The 20,088-nt window shown below is 35.7% G+C and overlaps 5 protein-coding genes and 2 long non-coding RNA genes across 18 annotated transcripts; 4 read left to right on the top strand and 3 right to left on the bottom strand.

Moving 5' to 3' along the window:
* The first annotated feature begins 370 nt into the window (after nucleotides 1–370).
* AT3G62120 (Class II aaRS and biotin synthetases superfamily protein) lies at nucleotides 371–3,733 on the top strand. 3 transcript variants are annotated; one of them, NM_001340140.1, is made up of 13 exons: nucleotides 371–574; nucleotides 899–943; nucleotides 983–1,105; nucleotides 1,197–1,286; nucleotides 1,391–1,507; nucleotides 1,580–1,767; nucleotides 1,942–2,008; nucleotides 2,141–2,263; nucleotides 2,344–2,496; nucleotides 2,576–2,860; nucleotides 2,972–3,190; nucleotides 3,284–3,377; nucleotides 3,472–3,733. In NM_001340140.1, exons 2-13 carry the CDS (start codon nucleotides 914–916, stop codon nucleotides 3,534–3,536), a joined length of 1,554 nt encoding a protein of 517 aa, NP_001326276.1. In that variant the 5' UTR covers nucleotides 371–574; nucleotides 899–913; the 3' UTR covers nucleotides 3,537–3,733. The 3 variants fall into 3 exon arrangements, with proteins under 3 accessions (NP_001326276.1, NP_191771.1, NP_850736.1); NM_116077.3 differs by having other exon boundaries at nucleotides 442–574; nucleotides 899–1,105; NM_180405.1 differs by having other exon boundaries at nucleotides 471–574; nucleotides 902–1,105.
* Nucleotides 3,734–4,541: 808 nt separating this feature from the next.
* Nucleotides 4,542–7,742, top strand: AT3G62110 (Pectin lyase-like superfamily protein). 2 transcript variants are annotated; one of them, NM_001340139.1, is made up of 8 exons: nucleotides 4,575–4,610; nucleotides 4,734–4,806; nucleotides 4,901–5,277; nucleotides 5,716–6,033; nucleotides 6,118–6,238; nucleotides 6,327–6,501; nucleotides 6,588–6,658; nucleotides 6,738–7,735. In NM_001340139.1, the coding sequence occupies exons 3-8, from the start codon at nucleotides 5,260–5,262 to the stop codon at nucleotides 7,448–7,450; spliced, it is 1,416 nt and encodes a 471-aa protein (NP_001326987.1). In that variant the 5' UTR covers nucleotides 4,575–4,610; nucleotides 4,734–4,806; nucleotides 4,901–5,259; the 3' UTR covers nucleotides 7,451–7,735. The 2 variants fall into 2 exon arrangements, with proteins under 2 accessions (NP_567126.1, NP_001326987.1); NM_116076.4 differs by having other exon boundaries at nucleotides 4,542–4,806; nucleotides 6,738–7,742.
* A 211-nt stretch (nucleotides 7,743–7,953) lies between these two features.
* IAA30 (indole-3-acetic acid inducible 30) lies at nucleotides 7,954–9,077 on the bottom strand. 2 transcript variants are annotated; one of them, NM_116075.3, is made up of 3 exons: nucleotides 8,562–9,077; nucleotides 8,335–8,431; nucleotides 7,954–8,224 (listed from the first exon to the last, which is right to left on the bottom strand). In NM_116075.3, the coding sequence occupies exons 1-3, from the start codon at nucleotides 8,926–8,928 to the stop codon at nucleotides 8,170–8,172; spliced, it is 519 nt and encodes a 172-aa protein (NP_191769.1). In that variant the 5' UTR covers nucleotides 8,929–9,077; the 3' UTR covers nucleotides 7,954–8,169. The 2 variants fall into 2 exon arrangements, with proteins under 2 accessions (NP_191769.1, NP_001327812.1); NM_001340138.1 differs by having other exon boundaries at nucleotides 7,961–8,431; nucleotides 8,562–8,986.
* Nucleotides 9,078–13,795: 4,718 nt separating this feature from the next.
* Nucleotides 13,796–16,136, bottom strand: AT3G09745. 4 transcript variants are annotated; one of them, NR_141562.1, is made up of 4 exons: nucleotides 15,733–16,136; nucleotides 15,279–15,583; nucleotides 14,596–14,825; nucleotides 13,796–14,469 (listed from the first exon to the last, which is right to left on the bottom strand). It is a non-coding gene; the product is annotated as an other RNA (long non-coding RNA). The 4 variants fall into 4 exon arrangements; NR_141561.1 differs by having other exon boundaries at nucleotides 15,279–16,136; NR_141559.1 differs by lacking the exon at nucleotides 13,796–14,469 and having other exon boundaries at nucleotides 14,472–14,825.
* On the top strand, nucleotides 14,054–16,216 carry PIL2 (phytochrome interacting factor 3-like 2; the record flags this gene model as incomplete). Of its 4 annotated transcripts, NM_116074.2 has the most annotated exons (6): nucleotides 14,054–14,129; nucleotides 14,255–14,702; nucleotides 14,786–14,893; nucleotides 14,972–15,037; nucleotides 15,140–15,205; nucleotides 15,301–16,216. In NM_116074.2, the coding sequence occupies exons 2-6, from the start codon at nucleotides 14,268–14,270 to the stop codon at nucleotides 15,664–15,666; spliced, it is 1,041 nt and encodes a 346-aa protein (NP_191768.2). In that variant the 5' UTR covers nucleotides 14,054–14,129; nucleotides 14,255–14,267. The 4 variants fall into 4 exon arrangements, with proteins under 4 accessions (NP_191768.2, NP_001190160.1, NP_001078329.1 ...); NM_001203231.1 differs by lacking the exon at nucleotides 14,972–15,037; NM_001084860.1 differs by having other exon boundaries at nucleotides 14,054–14,702.
* AT3G62080 (SNF7 family protein) lies at nucleotides 15,986–18,589 on the bottom strand. Of its 2 annotated transcripts, NM_001084859.1 has the most exons (9): nucleotides 18,459–18,589; nucleotides 18,189–18,383; nucleotides 18,037–18,096; nucleotides 17,790–17,957; nucleotides 17,502–17,684; nucleotides 17,127–17,257; nucleotides 16,805–16,973; nucleotides 16,573–16,702; nucleotides 15,986–16,484 (listed from the first exon to the last, which is right to left on the bottom strand). In NM_001084859.1, the coding sequence occupies exons 1-9, from the start codon at nucleotides 18,570–18,572 to the stop codon at nucleotides 16,246–16,248; spliced, it is 1,389 nt and encodes a 462-aa protein (NP_001078328.1). In that variant the 5' UTR covers nucleotides 18,573–18,589; the 3' UTR covers nucleotides 15,986–16,245. The 2 variants fall into 2 exon arrangements, with proteins under 2 accessions (NP_001078328.1, NP_567125.1); NM_116073.3 differs by having other exon boundaries at nucleotides 18,189–18,587.
* Nucleotides 17,236–17,524, top strand: AT3G09725. The gene has a single exon (NR_141558.1). It is a non-coding gene; the product is annotated as an other RNA (long non-coding RNA).
* Nucleotides 18,590–20,088: the final 1,499 nt, after the last annotated feature.

Below are 20,088 nucleotides of genomic sequence, written 5' to 3'. Positions count from 1 at the left end.
AATTTTAATTGACATGTGATGATCGATGATCATTTGCATCCTTGTTAGATTTGAGTTTAATCATATACTACTAATTTATCATTTGTTAACTTAAATGTTAAGATTTGACCGTTATTTCAAATTTGGGCTTTAGTGGGCCATTAAGGTGGGCTGTTACTAGGTCGAGTTATAATGACATGTGAGGATTGATTTTACTCATGAGTAATAAAATACAGCTTTTTTATTCCATGACCTAACCATTATTCAAGTTGCAAATGGATCGACTGCGAAACTGGATTAGAATATAAATCCATCTTTTCTCCACAACTATAGTATAAATAATTAATGCATCGATCGTTGACTTATTGGGCTTGGCCCATGTAAACTAAGCATTTAGGCAAAAACCAGATCCAACCCTAACACGTGGCCGTATATAATTGGAAGTTCAGTAACAAAGCTCGTCAAGCGAGTCAAACGTTCGCAACTTGTAACGCTATTTTGCTCTCTCGATTCCTTTCTCTCTTCTCTTATCTTTGCTGCTTCTTTTGCTCCGCCGTCTTCAGCTCAGTCCTGCTTCAGCTCTCCGGCGAAATTGGTAAGTTCTTCTTCCCTTTACCTCAAACGTTTCTTATTGTTCCGTGAATCTATTGTGATTTTGGTAATTCGCTAGGATGTCTTTAGTGTAATCCATTGTCGTGTTTCTTAGGTTCCTTAGCTTTTTAGTTTTCGCCGGATTTTGTTTTTGTGTGAGTGGACAGTAACTCGATTTTGGTTGAGAAATTGACGGAAATCTCAAACGATTCGCAGATCCCGAAGTAGCTTGCCATTGATTTTACTAATCCATTAGCTTGGTAGTGATAAACCTTGATTTTCATAACTTTGATTGTAATTGGATTTCGTTATTGGTAATGCATTTCAGAAGAAGAAGGTTGCAATGGCTGATCCCAGTGAACAAAAAGAAAAGGTTGTGAAAGAAAAGAAAGAAAAGGTTAAGAAAGAAAAGGTTGTGAAAGAAAAGGTTGCAAAGGCTTCTTCGAGTGGACAGAAGAAGAAGGACGTCAAGAAGGAAACGGGTCTCGGACTCAGTGTTAAGAAAGATGAGAACTTCGGGGAATGGTATTCTGAGGTTTGTTTATATGTTCAACGATGAGTGTTTCCACATTCTTTTTTGTCCCAAGCTGGTTATATGACATCTGCTTTTCTTTATGTCTGTCTAGGTTTGTAAACAAGATATGATTGAGTACTACGATATCTCTGGATGTTATATTCTACGGCCATGGTCAATGGCCATTTGGGAGATTATGCAAGTGAGTATCATCGTTTCTTTATTGTGATTTGAGTTAATCACATTGATTGAAAGTGGAATCAAGTGTGTGAAATGATCATTTTGTTTTCATTGGTTTTTCCATAGATTTTCTTTGATGCGGAAATCAAGAAAATGAAGGTCAAGAATTGCTATTTCCCTCTGTTTGTATCTCCTGGTGTCTTAGAAAAGGAGAAGGACCACATCGAGGGATTCGCCCCTGAGGTTTGTATATCTTGTAGATCTTGTTTGTGAAGAAAAAGGCCTTCTTATAACAGATCTCATTGTTTTGTTTAGGTTGCGTGGGTTACAAAGTCAGGTAAATCTGACTTGGAAGTCCCAATTGCTATTCGTCCAACCAGTGAGACAGTGATGTACCCTTACTACAGCAAGTGGATAAGGGGGCACCGTGACTTGCCTTTGAAGCTTAACCAGTGGTGCAATGTTGTTAGATGGGAGTTCAGCAACCCTACCCCATTTATCCGGTATTTTATTATCATATACTCCTTTCTACTTTTTCTGTTCATTATCATGTTAGTACTTTTTTTCTTGAGCTAGTCATTGTTTCTGCTGTAAATATTCGGCTTAACGTTTGGATTGAAACCTTCGACACAGAAATTTGCTTGCCACAGCCCACTGCCTAACCTATTTAATTGCAGGAGCCGTGAGTTCCTTTGGCAGGAAGGTCACACTGCATTCGCCACAAAAGCAGAAGCAGATGAAGAGGTAGGTGAACCTAAAACTTTTGCATGTGATCCAATCTCTCCTTTTTTTTTTGCTGCAAACTAAGCGTTATATTAAGCAGTTCAACATCATTTAGGTGAAATTGTTTCATCATACGGCTTCTGTTGTTCTTAGGTCCTTCAAATTTTGGAGCTTTACCGTCGCATATATGAAGAATATCTTGCAGTTCCAGTTGTGAAAGGTATGAAGAGTGAAAATGAGAAGTTTGCTGGTGGACTTTACACTACAAGTGTAGAGGTATGTAATCTTTTTGTTCTGAGACTTAACCTTTTTTCTTGTGGGTTTACTCTCTGTGAAGTTGAACTTTGATTTTATAGGCTTTCATTCCAAACACTGGTCGTGGTGTACAAGGTGCAACCTCTCATTGTTTGGGACAAAACTTTGCGAAGATGTTTGAGATCAACTTTGAGAATGAGAAAGCAGAGACAGAAATGGTGTGGCAGAATTCTTGGGCCTACAGTACCAGGACGGTAAATACTTGGAAGTACTTAGATTATTTTTCTCATGTGCTCTACAACTGTTAACTTATCATTTTCAAACCTTTTATAGATTGGAGTGATGATTATGACTCATGGAGATGACAAAGGCCTGGTACTCCCTCCTAAAGTCGCATCTGTGCAAGTTGTTGTGATTCCTGTTCCCTACAAAGATGCTAATACCCAAGGAATTTATGATGCTTGTACTGCTACTGCATCTGCCTTGTGTGAAGCCGGTATCCGTGCTGAAGAAGATTTAAGGGACAACTACTCTCCTGGATGGAAGTATTCAGACTGGGAAATGAAGGGTGTTCCATTGAGGATTGAGATTGGTCCCAGAGACCTAGAAAATGATCAGGTCAGTCCGTTTAATATCTCATCAATTCCTTCGACATATAATATTGAAGTAAGTGCCTGGTTTAAATATGTAACTTGTAATGTAGCTAAACGGATTTCATTTATCCCATAGGTCAGAACTGTGAGACGTGACAACGGAGTTAAGGAAGATATCCCAAGAGGTAGCTTAGTCGAACATGTTAAGGAACTGCTTGAAAAGATCCAGCAAAACATGTATGAAGTTGCTAAGCAAAAGAGGGAAGCATGTGTTCAAGAGGTAAAGACTTGGGATGAGTTTATCAAAGCTCTTAACGAAAAGAAACTCATTTTGGCTCCCTGGTGTGATGAAGAGGTATGTTACAGCAAAAACTTCTTATTCCAGCTTATAGAATTAAAACTCAAGAAGATAACAATTTTAAGTTCCTTAAACTTAAATTCTTTGTAGGAAGTGGAAAGAGATGTTAAGGCACGTACGAAAGGTGAAACAGGAGCAGCTAAAACCCTTTGTTCTCCATTTGATCAGCCTGAACTCCCTGAAGGTCAGAGACCCTCTAAATTTAGAATCTGTTTGAGAAATTTGGCTCATAAATTTAGTCCATCCATTGACACGAAGCTTCAATGTTTTCGATGCAGGCACTCTCTGCTTTGCTTCAGGAAAACCTGCAAAGAAATGGACCTATTGGGGCAGGAGTTACTAAGTGTTCATCATGTTTTGATTCAATTCATGAAAATTTACTTTTGGCTTGTAAAGACTCTCTCAAGTGCATTGTGCTTTGATCTGATATTTTGACCAAAAGCTATTTGAGTTATTTTGACTGTGATTGCACTAAGAATTATAAAGAGTTGTTTGATTCAAAGATATTGATGGAAAACGGTACCGAATTCGTTTTAGCATAAATTTCAGACCAATATTACGTAAACCGGAAAGTGGCCTGGTTTACTATTTGTTAACGGAAGAGAACCCCATAATCATATCCCAAATGTCGTTGTTAAGATTAATTAATCACATTATGTTTTGTTGCATTCAGGGAAGCCTGCAAAGAAAGTGGACTTATTGGGGGCAGGACTGCAGGAGTTACAAAGTTGATGAAAATTGCTTCTTCTTGTGTTTCTCTTGTTTACTTTGGTTTAGACTCGTTTTCGGTTTGGTTTTGTTTTCAGGCGTAGATTTGATCTATTGACTATTGATTGATAGATTAACTGATGATATTCAATAGTATTTAATCTATGGATCTCACCATTAAGCTCTGTTTTTACAGAAAAAAATTGATTTGTCTTAGTCAATAGTGAATATTTGAAATAATTGTTTATATAGGGTATTTTGACCAGATAATCCGGTCCATGATGGTGGTATGTTTGCTGAATAATTAAAGGGGGGGTAATTAAGTATAGTAATTATGGATGTTGTATTGTTTTATTTATAGACAACAACAAGTCTGTCTCATTACTATGCCTGTCTTATTAATTCTTCTCTCTAATTTCGGAATATAATTTCAAAAAATCCCTTCACCAATTCTAGCTCTTTTTCTGGTGTCCATTTATCTTTTTTTAACTGAAATTATGAAAACGTATAATTAGCAGAGTCAGTCAACTCTCACTACGTTACGACTTACGAGACCAAACGCCACGTGTCACGTGATCCGTTATCTTCTTCCAACTAAACGACAGCGTTTCGTCTCATTAGTAAAAAAAAAAGAATTACAGAGCTTTTCAAAAAACCCTTTTTTGCTTCAATAGAATCAATCAATCTTCGATGTAAGAAGAATTTGAAGGTCACAATTTTCTCTTTATCCTTTTTATAATAATATTCTTTTAGTTCGGATCACATGAAATACGCTGATTCCTTCCCAACAAAAGAAACAATTGATTTATAAGTGTTGTTCATATTAATACAGACTGGGTTTCTCTTTCTCTCTGGGTTTCTCTCAGTGACCCTCTTTGTCTCTTTGTAACAGAACATCAAATAAGGTATCTCCAGACATCTTAGATATCATCGAATCGAATGTTCTTCTTCTTCTTTAATTATGGTTTAAAGTCTCTAATTATATCTTGGTTTTCGTAGGAGGAAGATATTAAAAAATTGGTAATGGCGATGATCATGGGTACGGAGAAGGTAGAAGATGGACCTACTGCTTGAATTTTGGCGGGCAGAAACGGTCTCTTTCAATGATTTTTATGTCCATTGTGGGTTCCCCAGTTTCCTCTCACCACTGACCCATCTAATCAATCTTTGCAACTTGCTACTACTATCCATCCATCCATGAGAGAGAAATTTTTTGTGATTCAAAGTTTTGATTTTTAGCTACCAATCTATGAGTGAGTGACTGAGAAACAGAGAAGGATTCCAAGCTGCTAAAGATTTTTTGTCAAGATTTTTAATTTAAGTTTCCTGGAGGAGGAGATCACAGATCTTCTTTTCATATGAAGAGATCTTTCCTTGTAAGTCTTTATCAATTTATCTCTTCTTTCTTTGGACATTACTTAGACAATTCCAATGCTCTTGTCTCTCAAATCTGGTAATATGTATATATATCTTTGTCTTTAAGATCTGAAATCTGGTTTAAAGGTTGAGAATTCACTGTTTTTACTGTGCAATATTTCATCTTTCTTCCTGATTTGATGTTTGTTAGCTTATAGATGTGAAATGCGGCTCTCACCTAAATTGTGCTTCTTCCACTGTTTAATGTGTGAGTTTCATAAAGCTTGAGACTTGAGAACATCATAGGATCACAATGTTCTACAATAGGTGGAGAATTTTTATACAACAAGTGTTCTGATTGCTTTTGCGCATTGCTTAGTTTTAGAGTGAAATGTGGCTCCAGTGTGCTATCAGAGTTTCATTAAAGCTTGAGACTTGAGAAATTTTGGTTTTTGCAGCTCTTGTATGTGCTCCTGGTACAGGCCTTCTATGGGGCTTGGTGTAGTGTTGGAGAAAGCCTGCATTGTGAATATTCCAATTTAGCGAGTCTTCACCGGCCTCACAGCGTATCGATTACAGAGTTTGGAGCGGTTGGAGATGGTGTGACTCTAAACACTAAAGCCTTTCAGAATGCTCTGTTCTACCTCAATTCTTTCTCTGATAAAGGCGGGGCCAAGCTTTTTGTTCCCGCTGGTCAGTGGCTTACCGGGAGTTTCGACCTTATCAGTCACCTCACCTTATGGCTAGATAAAGGTGCAACGATTCTCGGGTCAACGGCAAGTCTCTGCCTTTTTGAATCTTTACAAGCATACCCTTTGCTATATGAACTGTGATCACTTATACAACTTGTTAACACTCAGAGCTCAGAGAATTGGCCCGTGGTTGATCCATTACCATCATATGGACGAGGAAGAGAATTGCCCGGTAGAAGACACAGAAGTCTTATATATGGTCAGAATCTCACAGATGTAGTCATAACAGGTACTAGTACAGCATTTATAAAAAATGATTAGTTTTGAACTGATGATGCTAGTTTTAGATATGCTGTCTGATGATATCAACATTTTAGGCGAGAACGGGACAATTGATGGTCAAGGAACTGTATGGTGGGATTGGTTTAGAAATGGAGAGCTTAACTATACAAGACCTCATCTTGTTGAGCTCATGAACTCTACTGGTCTGATCATCTCCAACCTCACATTCTTGAATTCACCGTTTTGGAACATTCATCCTGTTTATTGCAGGTCATAATAACTTAATCATGATTTGATTTTGATATCCACCAAATTTCTCTCTTCAATGTTCTGATATGGAGTTTTTGTCTGAACAGAGATGTTGTTGTAAAGAATCTCACAATTTTGGCTCCTCTTGAATCTCCAAATACAGATGGAGTTGATCCAGGTGAGTTTCCTTGCAAATTTTACTCGTAGATTCAAGATATGTACCTTATTATTATCTTTGGAAATTGTTCTGTTTGCAGATTCATCAACTAATGTTTGCATAGAGGATTGTTACATAGTTACCGGGGATGATTTGGTATCGATAAAAAGCGGATGGGATGAGTATGGAATATCCTACGCAAGACCGAGCTCCAAGATCAAGATTAATCGGTTAACAGGTCAAACTACTTCAAGCTCAGGAATAGCAATAGGAAGTGAAATGTCGGGAGGTGTATCCGAAATATACATTAAAGACTTACATTTGTTCAATTCGAATACTGGAATCAGAATCAAGACTTCTGCTGGAAGAGGCGGGTATGTTAGAAACGTTCACATCTTGAACGTGAAGCTCGATAATGTAAAGAAAGCGATTAGGTTCACCGGTAAGTACGGTGAACATCCTGATGAGAAATACGATCCCAAAGCACTCCCAGCTATAGAGAAAATCACCTTTGAGAATGTAAATGGCGATGGAATAGGTGTTGCGGGTCTTCTTGAAGGTATAGAAGGAGATGTGTTTAAGAATATATGTTTCCTTAATGTTACTCTTAGAGTGAAGAAGAATTCGAAGAAATCACCATGGGAATGCTCGAATGTGAGAGGTTATTCACAGTGGGTTTCGCCGGAAATTACTTGTGATTCTTTGAAAGAGAGTATATTCCCGGAACATGGATCTGATTGTTTCGGGTTATCGGAAAATAATATGGAGATATCAAGTGGTTTAAGTAGATCACCATGGTTACTTTCTTGGTAAGTTACTGTGAAGTTTTGAACATCAAAGGGGAAACACAGTTTGCTTGATTCTGAAGAAACCTCTTCGATTTTGAAAAATGATGCTTTCTTTCATCTTTTGTTGTTTTCGTGTAAATTTGTGTGCAGTGAGGAAAATAATCAGAGTGGCTTAAGAGTTTTTGTTTTTGTTTTCCTTGTATGGGCTTTAATGCTTTTGGTGAGCGGAACAATTGTAATATCTCCGACAGAGTCTGTTGAAATTTTTTGACAATTATTTTTCAATTTCAGATTCCATAACTAGAACAACTATATTTCACTGTTTATTCCGGTAAAATAGTTGAATTGAGAAGTAAATGATAGTATGAAAATATGAAATAGATCTTGATTTGGTTAAACTAGTAACTCAACTGAAACTTTGTGAAAACTAGAATACGAATATGAACCTAATTCAGCAGTGTTCCAAAACAATTCATATTTCTAGTATTATCTAATCTATGTCTAAAACCATAAAAATAACTACTAAACCAAAAAGGATCTGCATTAGCTACAGCTTTTTTTCTTGAAAAAAATAGCTTCATTACAAGTTACAACCGATTTTTTTATAAATGTAATAAAACTAGAAACAAAATTTGAATAAAATCTCGAACAAGTGATTTACATTCAGACAAAACTAACTTTTTCCCCCACCACCACTGACTGTATTGGTCAATCCTAGATTCTTCCAAGTTTGCTTTTAGAAAATCAGTAGTGATAAGCTCTTGAGATCTTTAGTCTTCTCACGCTAGACAAGAACATCCTACATAATCAATTAAGTCCCCATTAATTAAAGGGAATTTTTACATAATTATGTCAAAAAAAATACTTAACTAGAGATTTTTAATACACTAAAATTAAAAAAGAACTTACTCCCAAGGAACATCTCCAACCATCATCCAGTCACCTTCTTTGTCTGCGTACGTTAGCACGTGACTCTTCTCACTACACATATCTTCTTCTTCAGCCCCTATTTTCACAATTTTTTTATTGCCATTAGTTTTGGTCTTAACTATATACATGCAAAGAGAGGTATAACAAATATAAATATTAACTAAGTCTACATGCAAAGATGTAATTAAGTGTGTGTAGATACTTACAAAGGATTGAAGCATTGAACATGTAGTCGAGAGTTGTGATCAAATCATGATATCCATTAAGAGATAAAAGATCGATCTTTCTCCCAATAGGAACTCCTTCCATGTTCACTTTCACGTAGAAGCTTCCGACACTATTACACTCGTTTTGCTCTTCTTCTTCCATGATCATCATTTCCTCTGCCGCACCGACTCCATCATATTCATGGTTATCTCCACCGTTGTAATATTGTCCGGAAGATGATCCGAAGCTGAGCCCGAGTCTCAGGTCCGTGCTTAGGTTCCGAGTATTACTCGAAGACACACCAAATGGGTTGCTTTTGCAGCTGCTCTCTATCGATGAAGACGATGAGCTTCTCCCTCTTCCCATTTTTTTTTATTTCTTTTACTATTTCTCTCTCTCTATGATTTTATCTAAAACAGGTGATTAATGATTTGAACGTGTGTGTATTATATATAGAGAATGGAAATTTTTATTTAATTGTTAGAGCTTAAAAGGAAGAAGTAATAATATTGGAATGGTCTTTCTGATATGTTTTTTTTTTAATTAAAGAAAATGGTGGAATGATGAGACAGTGTTGTTAAAGATGTTGTCCATGTAGCAGACAAATACACGTGTCATGCAGACACTTGGTCAAAGTGTTGGTTTTGACTTTGTGCTCGGATTTTTTTGCTGGGTGTGTTCTAATTAAATTTTGTTTGTTTCAATGTAAATATACTCGACTCCTAGTACTACCTTTCGTTTAACAAAAAAAAAAAGAAAAAAGATTGTTTGATTTCTTATAAAATAATTAGGGTTGGATTTTAGAATTAACTGAATTATTTTGTTAAAACACTATAAATGAATAAGAAACTGTGACTGATTTAGTTTAAAAAGTTTAGGCTTAGATTTAAGGAATCATATGAACGTAGACAAGATAGTTCTAAACCGGATAAGAACATGTTTTCTTAAATAAATGTAGACCAATGTACAATACATAGTTTACTTCATTATCCGTCTTAGTAAAATCAAGTTCAATGCATGAGACTATCGTGACGCGCATTGATGCATTCGTGGGTTCGACAAACAACACTTCCATAATTAAGGTTTTTTTTATAACCGCGAGACACTTTAAGCAAAAAAAATGTTTTTGTTTTAGCATTAAAGTATGTCAAAATGTTTTTTAAATTGAATATCAACTGCTAAACACGTCTCATGTACGTCATTAACTCTCTAATAATGTTCTTTAATTATGACAAAAAATATTGAAAATAGTCTACGTGGACTCCATTGTATCTAAGCATGACAAGAGTTTGAGCTTTCCATGATTTTAATCCACGTCGCTGTTAGTAATTACACTCCTCTACTAATTTGATTGTTCCTTTTAATTTATCTTATCATGAAGCATCTATAGTCAAGTCCAACCACTACTATATTTTTCCAATACTAAACCAATTTACCAACCTTTTATGTGTAGCAATCAAAGTGAATCAAGTGGTGCTAATCTCCCACAAATCTTAATCAGAATTTCTGTATCTTTTCATGGCAGAGACCAAAACACATCATATTGGTGATCTTAGTCTTATCCGTCGTTAGTATTCAAAATAGTGACTTTAATAAATGCTTCTCTTTGGTTGGCACACCAAGATTCTATTTGTGTAATATTCATTGGATTTAGATAGAAACATGTATGTGGTATAGTCAATTCGGTTGATATATTAAACTTTGGTCACCAGAAAAAAGTGCATGCTTCTTGGTTTTGTACGTTACATGTAATAAATTAGAAGCGAAGAAACAAATAGAGGGGAATATAGAAAAAGAAAGAAAATGAGAGAAGGGAAGCATGAGTAATGAATGCGTAACCTTAAAGAGAGGAGCTAATGAGAGATGCTTCGCCTATGGACTAAGGACTGAGGATACGTCACAATTCTCACACTCCAAAACATACATATAGTTTTGCAAGCACGAGACAGTAAACACTATCGACAACATTTCACGTTCCCCACGTCACGTGCCTTTTTCCACGTGTCTCCTCACTTTGTCGCCTCCACTTCCACTCTTCTACAATCACTCCTTAAGCTTCTTCATGACCTACCAATCAATATGATTAGAACTCTTTGTTCTCTCTTTTATAATTGGAAGATTTTGTCCAAAGTTATTTTTACAATCAAATCATATTCCATTCCGTCTTTTAGTTTATATGTACAACGTAACTTGTTTCTTATTTTTAATTAATGGTTTTAGAACTTAAAGTTTTACGGATTACAAATAGTATTCTTAAGTATTAAAGTGTTTTTCATATTATATATAGTTTTTTAAAATAATTTGAAACGATCCTGAATCTCTTATCAAGTGTCTTTATCATTGAGCCAAAAACATATATAGTATACACATTCATACAAATCTTTTGAACCCGAAACATCCAAACAATGTCGTTATCACAATAACCGACATGTATTGCGTAGATATCGTTTGGTTTGAAGAAACAAATAGATACTATTAGAAAGAAGAAGAGAAAAAGATTTAGCTTGAACCAAAAGAAACTCCAAACATGATTTTTGAGAGAGAAAAAAAAAAAGGGAAACTGATAAAGAAGAGATATGTTCCCCACCACCCCTACCATTATCATCACAATTTCCTCACTTTTTTTTCTTTCTTCTTCAAACTTTTTTCTCCACACCATTCTTTGTCCCCTTTGTTTTTTTTTTTTGTATCTTGTACTCGTCTTTTGTTTCTAGATAACCAATATGTTATTACATGTATTTGGTCAAGTATTTTCTTTGAATAACGTATAAAATTCTGGAAAGCGAACATAGATAGTAAAAACAAGAAAAAAATAGAGTCAATTCTAAGTAAATTAAATCCTATTTGTGAAAGTATAAAAACAATACTAAAAGAAAATTGGAGAATTGAGATTTCACCATATGTACATAGAAATGAAATTCAAAAGAAAAACAGTGATTCTCAGATTTTCAAGGCACTCATAGTTTTTTAGTTTCAAGATTTAATGATAATGTCTCGTCCTTTTACAAATCATTAAGTTGTAAGAGAGTTTTGCTTCTTTTTGAAAGAAAAAAAATACTACTCATAATTTACTTTATGTTTATCATAAATTATGATAACTCGACTTTACTGCAATGTGTTTGCTTGTCAGTAAAAACATGGGCTGGCTTCAAATCCGGATGATTGCATGTCTCGTGACTCTTTTGTAGCCTCTCTTGTTGGCCAACTCATTCCATTTTCTCGTTTTAGGCTCTTTCTTTTTTTTAGTCACAAAGTTGACCATACCAACATGCAAGACCAATTATTATATCTCTTTTTGACATAAACCAATTATTATATCTTCAAAATTAGAGGTTTTTGACCACCACTCTGATATATTTTTGGCTTCGAAACCAACCAACAAAAAACATAGCGGTTTAAAAATTAAAAAACCGTCTTTATCATAAACCAAACCATAAAATGCAGTGATTCACCTTCTAATCTTCTGTTTGACGTACAAGTGATAAATGACTTCAAAGCTACTCCCGTTTCTTTACGAGTGATTTCATTTCATCATAAAGAAATATGTGTTGCTCTTGTTCTTAGAAAATTATTTCTCCCAGTCCTTTACAATAATGTAGATTTCTTCTGTTAGTATGATAAATATATATATGATTGAATGTATATATTTAACATGTTTTACGAAAAAAGTCAGTGTATACTATTTATGGGAAAAGTATCACTAACTTCGAAATATAGTTGATATTTGTTAGTTTTATGTCTACTTTAATTTAAGTCATTTAATCAAAAATTATAATGTTGAGGTCCATAAACTTTAAAAGTCCCAATAATGTGTAATTAAGTTTTAGAAAGAATACTTATTGGATTTTCATCTATGACTCTATTTAGAAAAGTTGTGTCTACAGTGACTAGCTGCAAAAAAAAGGTTATGTATAGTATCGATTGCCCCTTAAAACGGAGTGAAAACATGTTTTCTTGAATCAAATCCAAAGTTTACAAAATAGAGGAAGATTTAGATATGGTCTCTAAAGTCTAAAGTAGTCTAGGACTAGGAGGGCAATCTTGTGAGGTATTAGTGATGTTCTTTTCATGTATTTAATATATAAATGTAAGTTTGCTGAAGCTTAATACATTAATGAATATGAATGCATGAAAACTCGATAAAGCAAGATACGTGCGTGTTACTACTATTTGAGGTTTCGTTCGTGCCTTTTAGAATAGACCTATTGATACTATATTTTATTTCAATAATTTGGGTTAGATTACGCGCTAACCCCGTGATTGATTTGTTTTTTTTTTGTCTTTAATAATAATAATTACCGAATCTTAAAACATGATAATGATACGTGTGGGTGTGTGACATTATGTTCTCTTTTAAGATTCTATATGACGTCATTTCCCTTCCAAATGACATTTGATTTGCCCTTGTGCCGATGCATAGTTTTAGGCTCTATCTCTTTCCTTTTTTCGTGATGACAAGGTTAAAGCCTTATAACCTCTTGGCCCAATAAATTTGTATTTGTATATGTAATATGTTAGATCAAAATGTTTTACTGTGCAATGTTATTTTACTTGGTTTAATATTTCAAACGACAATGTTACCCTGAAATAGTATAATAGCTAGAGATCCCTACTTGTAAATATCAAAACATTGAAAACTATTTTTCTGAATCATTTGGTGTAACCGGCTAAGTTATATTATTGGTCGGACACCAAATATTATAGAATAGAAAAATAAAATAAAATAAAAGGATGCATGAGTGAGTCATTTGTTATGGAAGAGTAGTGAGGACAAGTGTCTAATACACTGCATACGGGTACCCCCAAAAAAAAAAACACAAAGGTACATTGAATCACGTGGCTTTCACGTGAACTTCACGCTCTGCTTTTTTTACTTCTTCCATTGTTTGGTCTACTTTTTCCTTTCAAGAGAATGCTGCCAAACACCTTGTAGGTCCTATCAATATTTTTTGTGGGCCCAGCCCATTCCTTATTGTTCTTGTACTGTGAATGTTCTTCCCACAACCACGTGGGCTTTTTGGCCCGTTCTCTCTCTCTCTCCTCCCCAACACTTTTTTTTTTGTCGTACTATCGGTTTGTGAAACAGAGATTTGTTGTTTCACTGATGTTTACAAAAGATATTTGTCTATGTTGTGGCAATCTGATATTCTGACGGATGTCTATTATTATATTTTTAAGTCCTTTCTATTTGTATTTTATGTGATTTCGTTTTTGGAAACGACATCCCTTGCATTTAAATAATCTTTTTATAATTTATAAAGGCACAATAAAGTATCAAAAAAAAAATCTCAAAGATGCTAAGATTCGACTTATATAAACAGTGGTACTGTACAACAGGAAATTCATTGCACCTGAAAAAATAATTAAAAACAGGTGAAAGAGATAATAATACCAAAAAAATGAAAAGGAAAGAAAAGCGAAATATAAAATAAGAGCAAAAGAGTCTGAAGTTGATCAACAAAAGAAAGATTAGCTTTCACTTACTTCCACTGAAGAAATAACTTTTGGAACATTCAACAAGACAACAAAATATGACTTCCCCATCATCCACCTTCAGACCAAATTAAGTTCTTCAATCTTGTTTCCCTGTTTCACACACATATATATATATATATATATATATATATATATATGTGTGTGTTTGTGTGCAGACGATGATGTTCTTACCAACCGATTATTGTTGCAGGTTAAGCGATCAAGAGTATATGGAGCTTGTGTTTGAGAATGGCCAGATTCTTGCAAAGGGCCAAAGATCCAACGTTTCTCTGCATAATCAACGTACCAAATCGATCATGGATTTGTATGAGGCAGAGTATAACGAGGATTTCATGAAGAGTATCATCCATGGTGGTGGTGGTGCCATCACAAATCTCGGGGACACGCAGGTTGTTCCACAAAGTCATGTTGCTGCTGCCCATGAAACAAACATGTTGGAAAGCAATAAACATGTTGACGATTCTGAGACTTTGAAAGCTTCTTCATCAAAGAGGATGATGGTTGATTATCATAACCGAAAGAAGATCAAGTTTATACCTCCTGATGAGCAATCCGTGGTTGCTGATAGGTCGTTCAAATTGGGCTTTGACACTTCCTCCGTAGGTTTCACTGAAGACAGTGAAGGATCGATGTATCTAAGCAGTGTAAGAGGGATTGATTCACAATTTTTTTGGTTTGGTCTATCTTGTTAGGTTCTTGTCTGAAGACAGGTTTTGTCTCAACGCAGAGTCTAGATGACGAGTCAGATGATGCGAGGCCACAAGTTCCTGCAAGAACAAGAAAAGCTTTGGTCAAAAGAAAACGAAATGCAGAAGCGTATAATTCACCTGAGAGAGTAAGTAATCTCTTTAAGATACAAAGCATAGTGAACACTGAATCTGATACAACGGTATAATGGTATTGTGCAACACAGAATCAAAGAAATGATATCAACAAGAAAATGCGTACTTTGCAAAATCTACTACCTAACTCTCACAAGGTTTATCATAAGAACCAACTTTTTCATTTATTTCGAAAGAGATCAAAAGCTTTTTAAAGAGTCTATACTTACATTTCCCTAAATACTCAATATTGTCCATAGGACGACAACGAATCGATGTTGGATGAAGCAATCAATTATATGACAAACCTTCAACTTCAAGTTCAGGTATAATAAACAAATACTTCAAACACTTTTTCACATCAAAAACAGATTCAATCTAAAGATTCTTTGTCCTAACCTGTATAAATGTTGGATGGTAGATGATGACGATGGGTAACAGATTTGTTACACCATCAATGATGATGCCTTTGGGGCCGAACTACTCTCAGATGGGTCTAGCAATGGGTGTGGGAATGCAAATGGGCGAACAACAGTTTCTGCCTGCACATGTTCTAGGAGCTGGCTTGCCTGGGATTAATGATTCAGCAGATATGCTAAGGTTTCTTAACCATCCTGGACTAATGCCAATGCAAAACTCTGCACCTTTCATTCCAACGGAAAATTGTTCCCCACAATCTGTCCCTCCATCGTGCGCTGCTTTCCCTAACCAAATACCAAATCCCAACTCTTTGTCAAATTTAGATGGTGCAACCTTACACAAGAAATCAAGGAAAACTAACAGATGAAGGAATTCTCCCTGGTAAAAATCTGGAAACCCGTGAGCAGATGAAGTAAACAGTGATGATTGTTACCTGCGGATTCACGGTCTTCTTCTTCATGAGTTAGTCGTGAGAACACTAGAGCCATCTCAAGGTGAACCATACAGATCCACAAAAGCACTACAACGACATCAGAACAACTACCATGGAAGGATCTCCTCAAGGTTCTCTTTTTTAGTGCCGGCTTTTCTAGTTCATGTAACATATAGATATAGGAAAGGAGCTATAATAATAACAATAATAATCACGAGTACTAGTTTCCTTCGAATGAATAAGACTGCATGTTAGAAACATTAATAAATTATCGAACACTATCGGAGTGATAAAAATCATAACTCGACGTTCCTCTCTGTTTATGAAACAAGCTGCTGACTTTATACAATGGAGTGAAGCTATTGTTTCTAGAATCCAAACAAGAGGCATAGCATACAAATACTCAACTCACTTTACCCGGTTCTATTCTATTTATATGATACTGAGTGTATTTCTTCACTAAGAACAACAGGAAGAGAAGAGATCGCACCGCAATGAAGATGCATTGTTCAGCTATGCTGCTTCAAGAATCTTTTTTCCGCTATCTTTCATCTGAGCTGGCTCAGTAGCTTGCTCTTCCAATGTTTGTTTCGTCTTGCCAAGTTTAAGCTCTGAGAACATCTCAGTCAGTGAATCTGCAGTATCTGAAGTCGCTGGTAGGACCTGAGAACTTTCACTTTCAAGGTCCATCTCTAGTTCCAGTAATTCTTCTTCGATATCTTCATCATCAATATCTGGATATGGAGCTGATTCTGCCGCATTAACAGAAAAAATCTAGCTAAACACAAAAGTTGATGAAGTAATCGTGTATGTATGTTTAAACGACAAAACACCACTTACCGAGAGCTTTTTCGACTTGCTTCTGTGATTCAATAGTTTCCTCAAGTTCTTCTAGATAGTCATGAACATCATCTGCACTGATCTTGATGTCCTTCATAACCCTAGCTCCAGTTTTAATTGCTTCTGAGACCTGCCAAACACACATAGATACTTCTAAAATCCATAATTGATACTATTACATAGACCCAAACATGGTCGTTCGACCTATGGGGTTTCTCAGTGTTTGAAGTACCATTTTCGTAGATTCGGAATCCGCTATAGTGTTCAACACTTCTTCTACTCTGTTCAGAAGTGACGTGCATTTTTCTCTGCTCTCAGTCACCACCTTCAATTCCCTTGCATGCCTTAGAGCAACTTTCCTGTGTCCAGACTTTAGAGATGCCAGCGCTGATTTCTTTGACCTACAAAAGGGAAAAGAACGTTTAAAAACACTTGAAGTCAATCTATTTAACCATTTACAAAAAAGATAAGCCAAGTTATATTTTTCAAGGCTATGATCCATGTACGAGAAAATTGAACCATTTGGATACAGATCAAGAATCAGAAGGTGTTACTTTTCACAACGTTGGTCCATCACTTCAAGTTGATCTTGGAGCTTTTCTGTAGTCCTTAGCAAGTGCAGAATATCACAGTCTAAAGTTGAGATACCGGGAAGTGCTGTTTGTGAAAAGGACACCTTAACACCCTGTAAAGCAAAGTATGTAGGATTCGGACACTATGCATAGGTCATGGCCTGAACTGAGTCTAACTTTCTAAATTTGTCAAATTGGCCTCTTTCTTTTTATTTTTCACTGGAATTTTGAGTGCTTATCAAAATTCAAGCAAGATATTTTTACATGCATTTATTGACCAGATATACTAACAGACTAACAAATCTCTCCATCAGAGAGCTGAGACAAGACCAAAAAAAGATGGATAAATAACCAAACCTCAATCAGTTCTCCCCGATTGATAGAGATTTTATGCGCTTTTCCACACCCTGACAAGTGACTCAAAACAGCTGAAGCCTCATTCGAACCGTTGCACAAATTCCGAAACTTCTTCAGCGTGACAACACAAGTAGAAGTCCAGTGTCCCTCAGATAATATCTTCACCACGTCAGCCGCCTTCTCCTAGACATCACATAGACTTATTTCAATCAGCCACATACTTATATAATAAACTGAGAATTCTTCTCCTAGATATAGATGGTTAAAAGTGAGAACAAACAGAAGCACCTTCAAGAGTGGAACAAGAACAAGTGTATTTTCCAGAATCTCTTCCTGCTTCACTGGCTGTTGAACCATTAAGTTCTTCACTGTCCTCAATAAACGAGCAATACGACCACTACCGGGATCATCGAGATCACTAATCCGCACAACATCACCTTCACTATGCATCAATAACTGGAAACACGAGCCACTTATATAATCGATCTTAAAGAAGATAAATCCTCTTTGGCCACTAAATGCAGCAGAAACTCACCACAACATCATCAATGCATAAAGGCGTCATTCCTCCTCGATCAAACCACGCCTTCTTCACCTTTTAGAAACAAGTGAACAAATCAACGTTACATAATCAGTTCTTCCTACTAGTTACTAATTTCATCTAGAACCAAAAGCAATTGACCAGACCTGGACAGGATCAATGATGAACAACCCAAACTGACGCGAAACCTTGATGATCAAATCACGCCAAAACTGAAATTTAAGTTCCCAATCGGACCTCTGACCACTAAACGCCTTGAATCTAGCCATCGCCACCACCTCATCGTCCCAATCTGGAACTTCCCTTCGTATAAACTCCTTCACAGCTTCAGGATCCATTTCCTTCACTCAGATGAAAGAATTAGGGAAAAATTAACAGAGATGGTGAAGAAGAATCTTGTAGACTCGCAACTATACAAGAATATCGACAGAATCCTGCGAATTTGAAAGTCGATTTCCCGCCGGACTAAGTTTTATACGAAGATCGTCGGAGAGATAAGCCAAGTCTCGGAGATGTTCTCGATTCGACATGCTCTGCCGTTTGTCCTATGAAATTTAGCACTGTATGACGTTTTTAAGAATTCGGCCAGGCCCATTAACTAGAGAGTACTAGGCTTTGACTTTCAAAATTAGGCCCGGCCCATTAATTAGAGTGTACTAGGCTTTGACTCTCAAAACGAGACTGGTCAAAACTCAAAAGATCCCAGGGTCAACGTCGCTCCGGTGGTTTTAACAACAAATCCACCATCAAATAATGTACCTAAACAACCTCTTATAATAATGTTTTATTTTACAAAATCAGTGTACTTACTATTCAATTAAACTAGAAAGCGACCAAATTTATTTTTAAAAACTTAGTTCTTAAGGATAAGTAAAACGTCCCACGGGACCGGCCATAAGATGACCCAATGCAAGTTACACGTTGATAGTTTTTTCATGAATTAGAAAGAAAAAAACAATTGAAAATGGGAAAGTCAAGTAGTAAAATAGTAATTGTTTTTTGTTTGTTGGGTGATGAAAAGCTAAAATTAATTTTTAAAAAGTGAGAAACTAGATAAGAAAAGTGTAAAAGACACAAAGGAGACAAGAAGGACCGTCCATGATTATAGTAAATGCGTAATATTAATTACGATAATGATATGTTTTATATATAAACACCACACAATACACCTGAGGCAAGCCAATTCCATACACATATAGATGTTTATCTACACAAAATAGAGACGTTATAACGGCTTTAACTCATCCTGGTCTGGGATATTTATAGCATATCACGTGATTTTGCATATTAGATGTTGATATCCATATCTGTTTCAGTCCAGCTTTATGGTCTATCTATACTATAAGTTATAGAATGCGTTTAGCATTGTATATCCAGAATCAATGCCAAACTTACATAGTTACATTTTCAAAGGATAAACTGATTATTTATAGCAAACCAGCTCCATTTTTGGTCGTTGAAGCAAGATTATAGGTGGCATTTATTAAGTGGGCTAATACTTTTAAGTTCCTGAATTGGTTTATCAGTCTCAACTCTTAGCCGATTCCGCGTTAATGGATAAAATATGGTTTAATATGTTAGCGATTAGTGATGTAATAAACGGTCGATTAGTTAAAGCTTCCCATATTGGATTATGGGCTATGGCGTTTATAAACAAGTTATAAGGGTGAACATGTGTCACTTTTTAATGCTTGAGAGCGACAACAAATTTGGAAATTGTAGGAATAATCAATCTCGTATTAAGACAATGGCGAAAAAAAGGTCACTAACTACGTGAATACCTTGTTTTAACATTGAATTTAATGAGAATTAAATCTACTTTCCGGTGGATTTTTTTTGTAATAAAAAAAACCAGAGTCGTTCTATCTCCGCGTTAAAGTAGGACCCAGGGGAAAAAAGTAACGTTTCTATTGAAAATAGTAAAAAAATCGACCAAGGTTTTTCAAATAAATGCAGTGATTAGTAGTAATCCGAAGCTATTTTAGTAATGATAGAATCAAACAAAGTGAGTTAGATATTTACCCCCAAAAAAGGATTAAAGTAGAA

The sequence above is a fragment of the Arabidopsis thaliana genome, chromosome 3, assembly GCF_000001735.4.
Source record: "Arabidopsis thaliana chromosome 3, partial sequence".
Classification (NCBI taxonomy): Eukaryota; Viridiplantae; Streptophyta; class Magnoliopsida; order Brassicales; family Brassicaceae; genus Arabidopsis; species Arabidopsis thaliana.
The sequence above is the reverse complement of the archived record's forward strand: the minus strand, read 5'-3'. Positions and strand labels throughout refer to the sequence as shown.

What these genes read in the sequence shown, in the direction of transcription:
- AT3G62120 (NM_116077.3), top strand. Translation starts at nt 914, where the DNA reads ATGGCTGATCCCAGTGAACAAAAAGAAAAGGTTGTGAAAGAAAAGAAA. An exon ending in AACCCTACCCCATTTATCCG is followed by an intron (nt 1,768 to 1,941) that starts GTATTTTATTAT and finishes ATTTAATTGCAG; the next exon opens with GAGCCGTGAGTTCCTTTGGC. An exon ending in AAGCAGAAGCAGATGAAGAG is followed by an intron (nt 2,009 to 2,140) that starts GTAGGTGAACCT and finishes TGTTGTTCTTAG; the next exon opens with GTCCTTCAAATTTTGGAGCT.
- AT3G62110 (NM_116076.4), top strand. An exon ending in ATTCATCCTGTTTATTGCAG is followed by an intron (nt 6,502 to 6,587) that starts GTCATAATAACT and finishes TTGTCTGAACAG; the next exon opens with AGATGTTGTTGTAAAGAATC. An exon ending in TACAGATGGAGTTGATCCAG is followed by an intron (nt 6,659 to 6,737) that starts GTGAGTTTCCTT and finishes TTCTGTTTGCAG; the next exon opens with ATTCATCAACTAATGTTTGC.
- IAA30 (NM_116075.3), bottom strand. Translation starts at nt 8,928, where the DNA reads ATGGGAAGAGGGAGAAGCTCATCGTCTTCATCGATAGAGAGCAGCTGC. An exon ending in GTTCAATGCTTCAATCCTTT is followed by an intron (nt 8,432 to 8,561) that starts GTAAGTATCTAC and finishes TTGTGAAAATAG; the next exon opens with GGGCTGAAGAAGAAGATATG. An exon ending in GTTGGAGATGTTCCTTGGGA is followed by an intron (nt 8,225 to 8,334) that starts GTAAGTTCTTTT and finishes TTGATTATGTAG; the next exon opens with GATGTTCTTGTCTAGCGTGA.
- AT3G62080 (NM_001084859.1), bottom strand. Translation starts at nt 18,572, where the DNA reads ATGTCGAATCGAGAACATCTCCGAGACTTGGCTTATCTCTCCGACGAT. An exon ending in ATGGACCAACGTTGTGAAAA is followed by an intron (nt 16,974 to 17,126) that starts GTAACACCTTCT and finishes TCCCTTTTGTAG; the next exon opens with GTCAAAGAAATCAGCGCTGG. An exon ending in GCAAGTCGAAAAAGCTCTCG is followed by an intron (nt 16,485 to 16,572) that starts GTAAGTGGTGTT and finishes TTAATGCGGCAG; the next exon opens with AATCAGCTCCATATCCAGAT.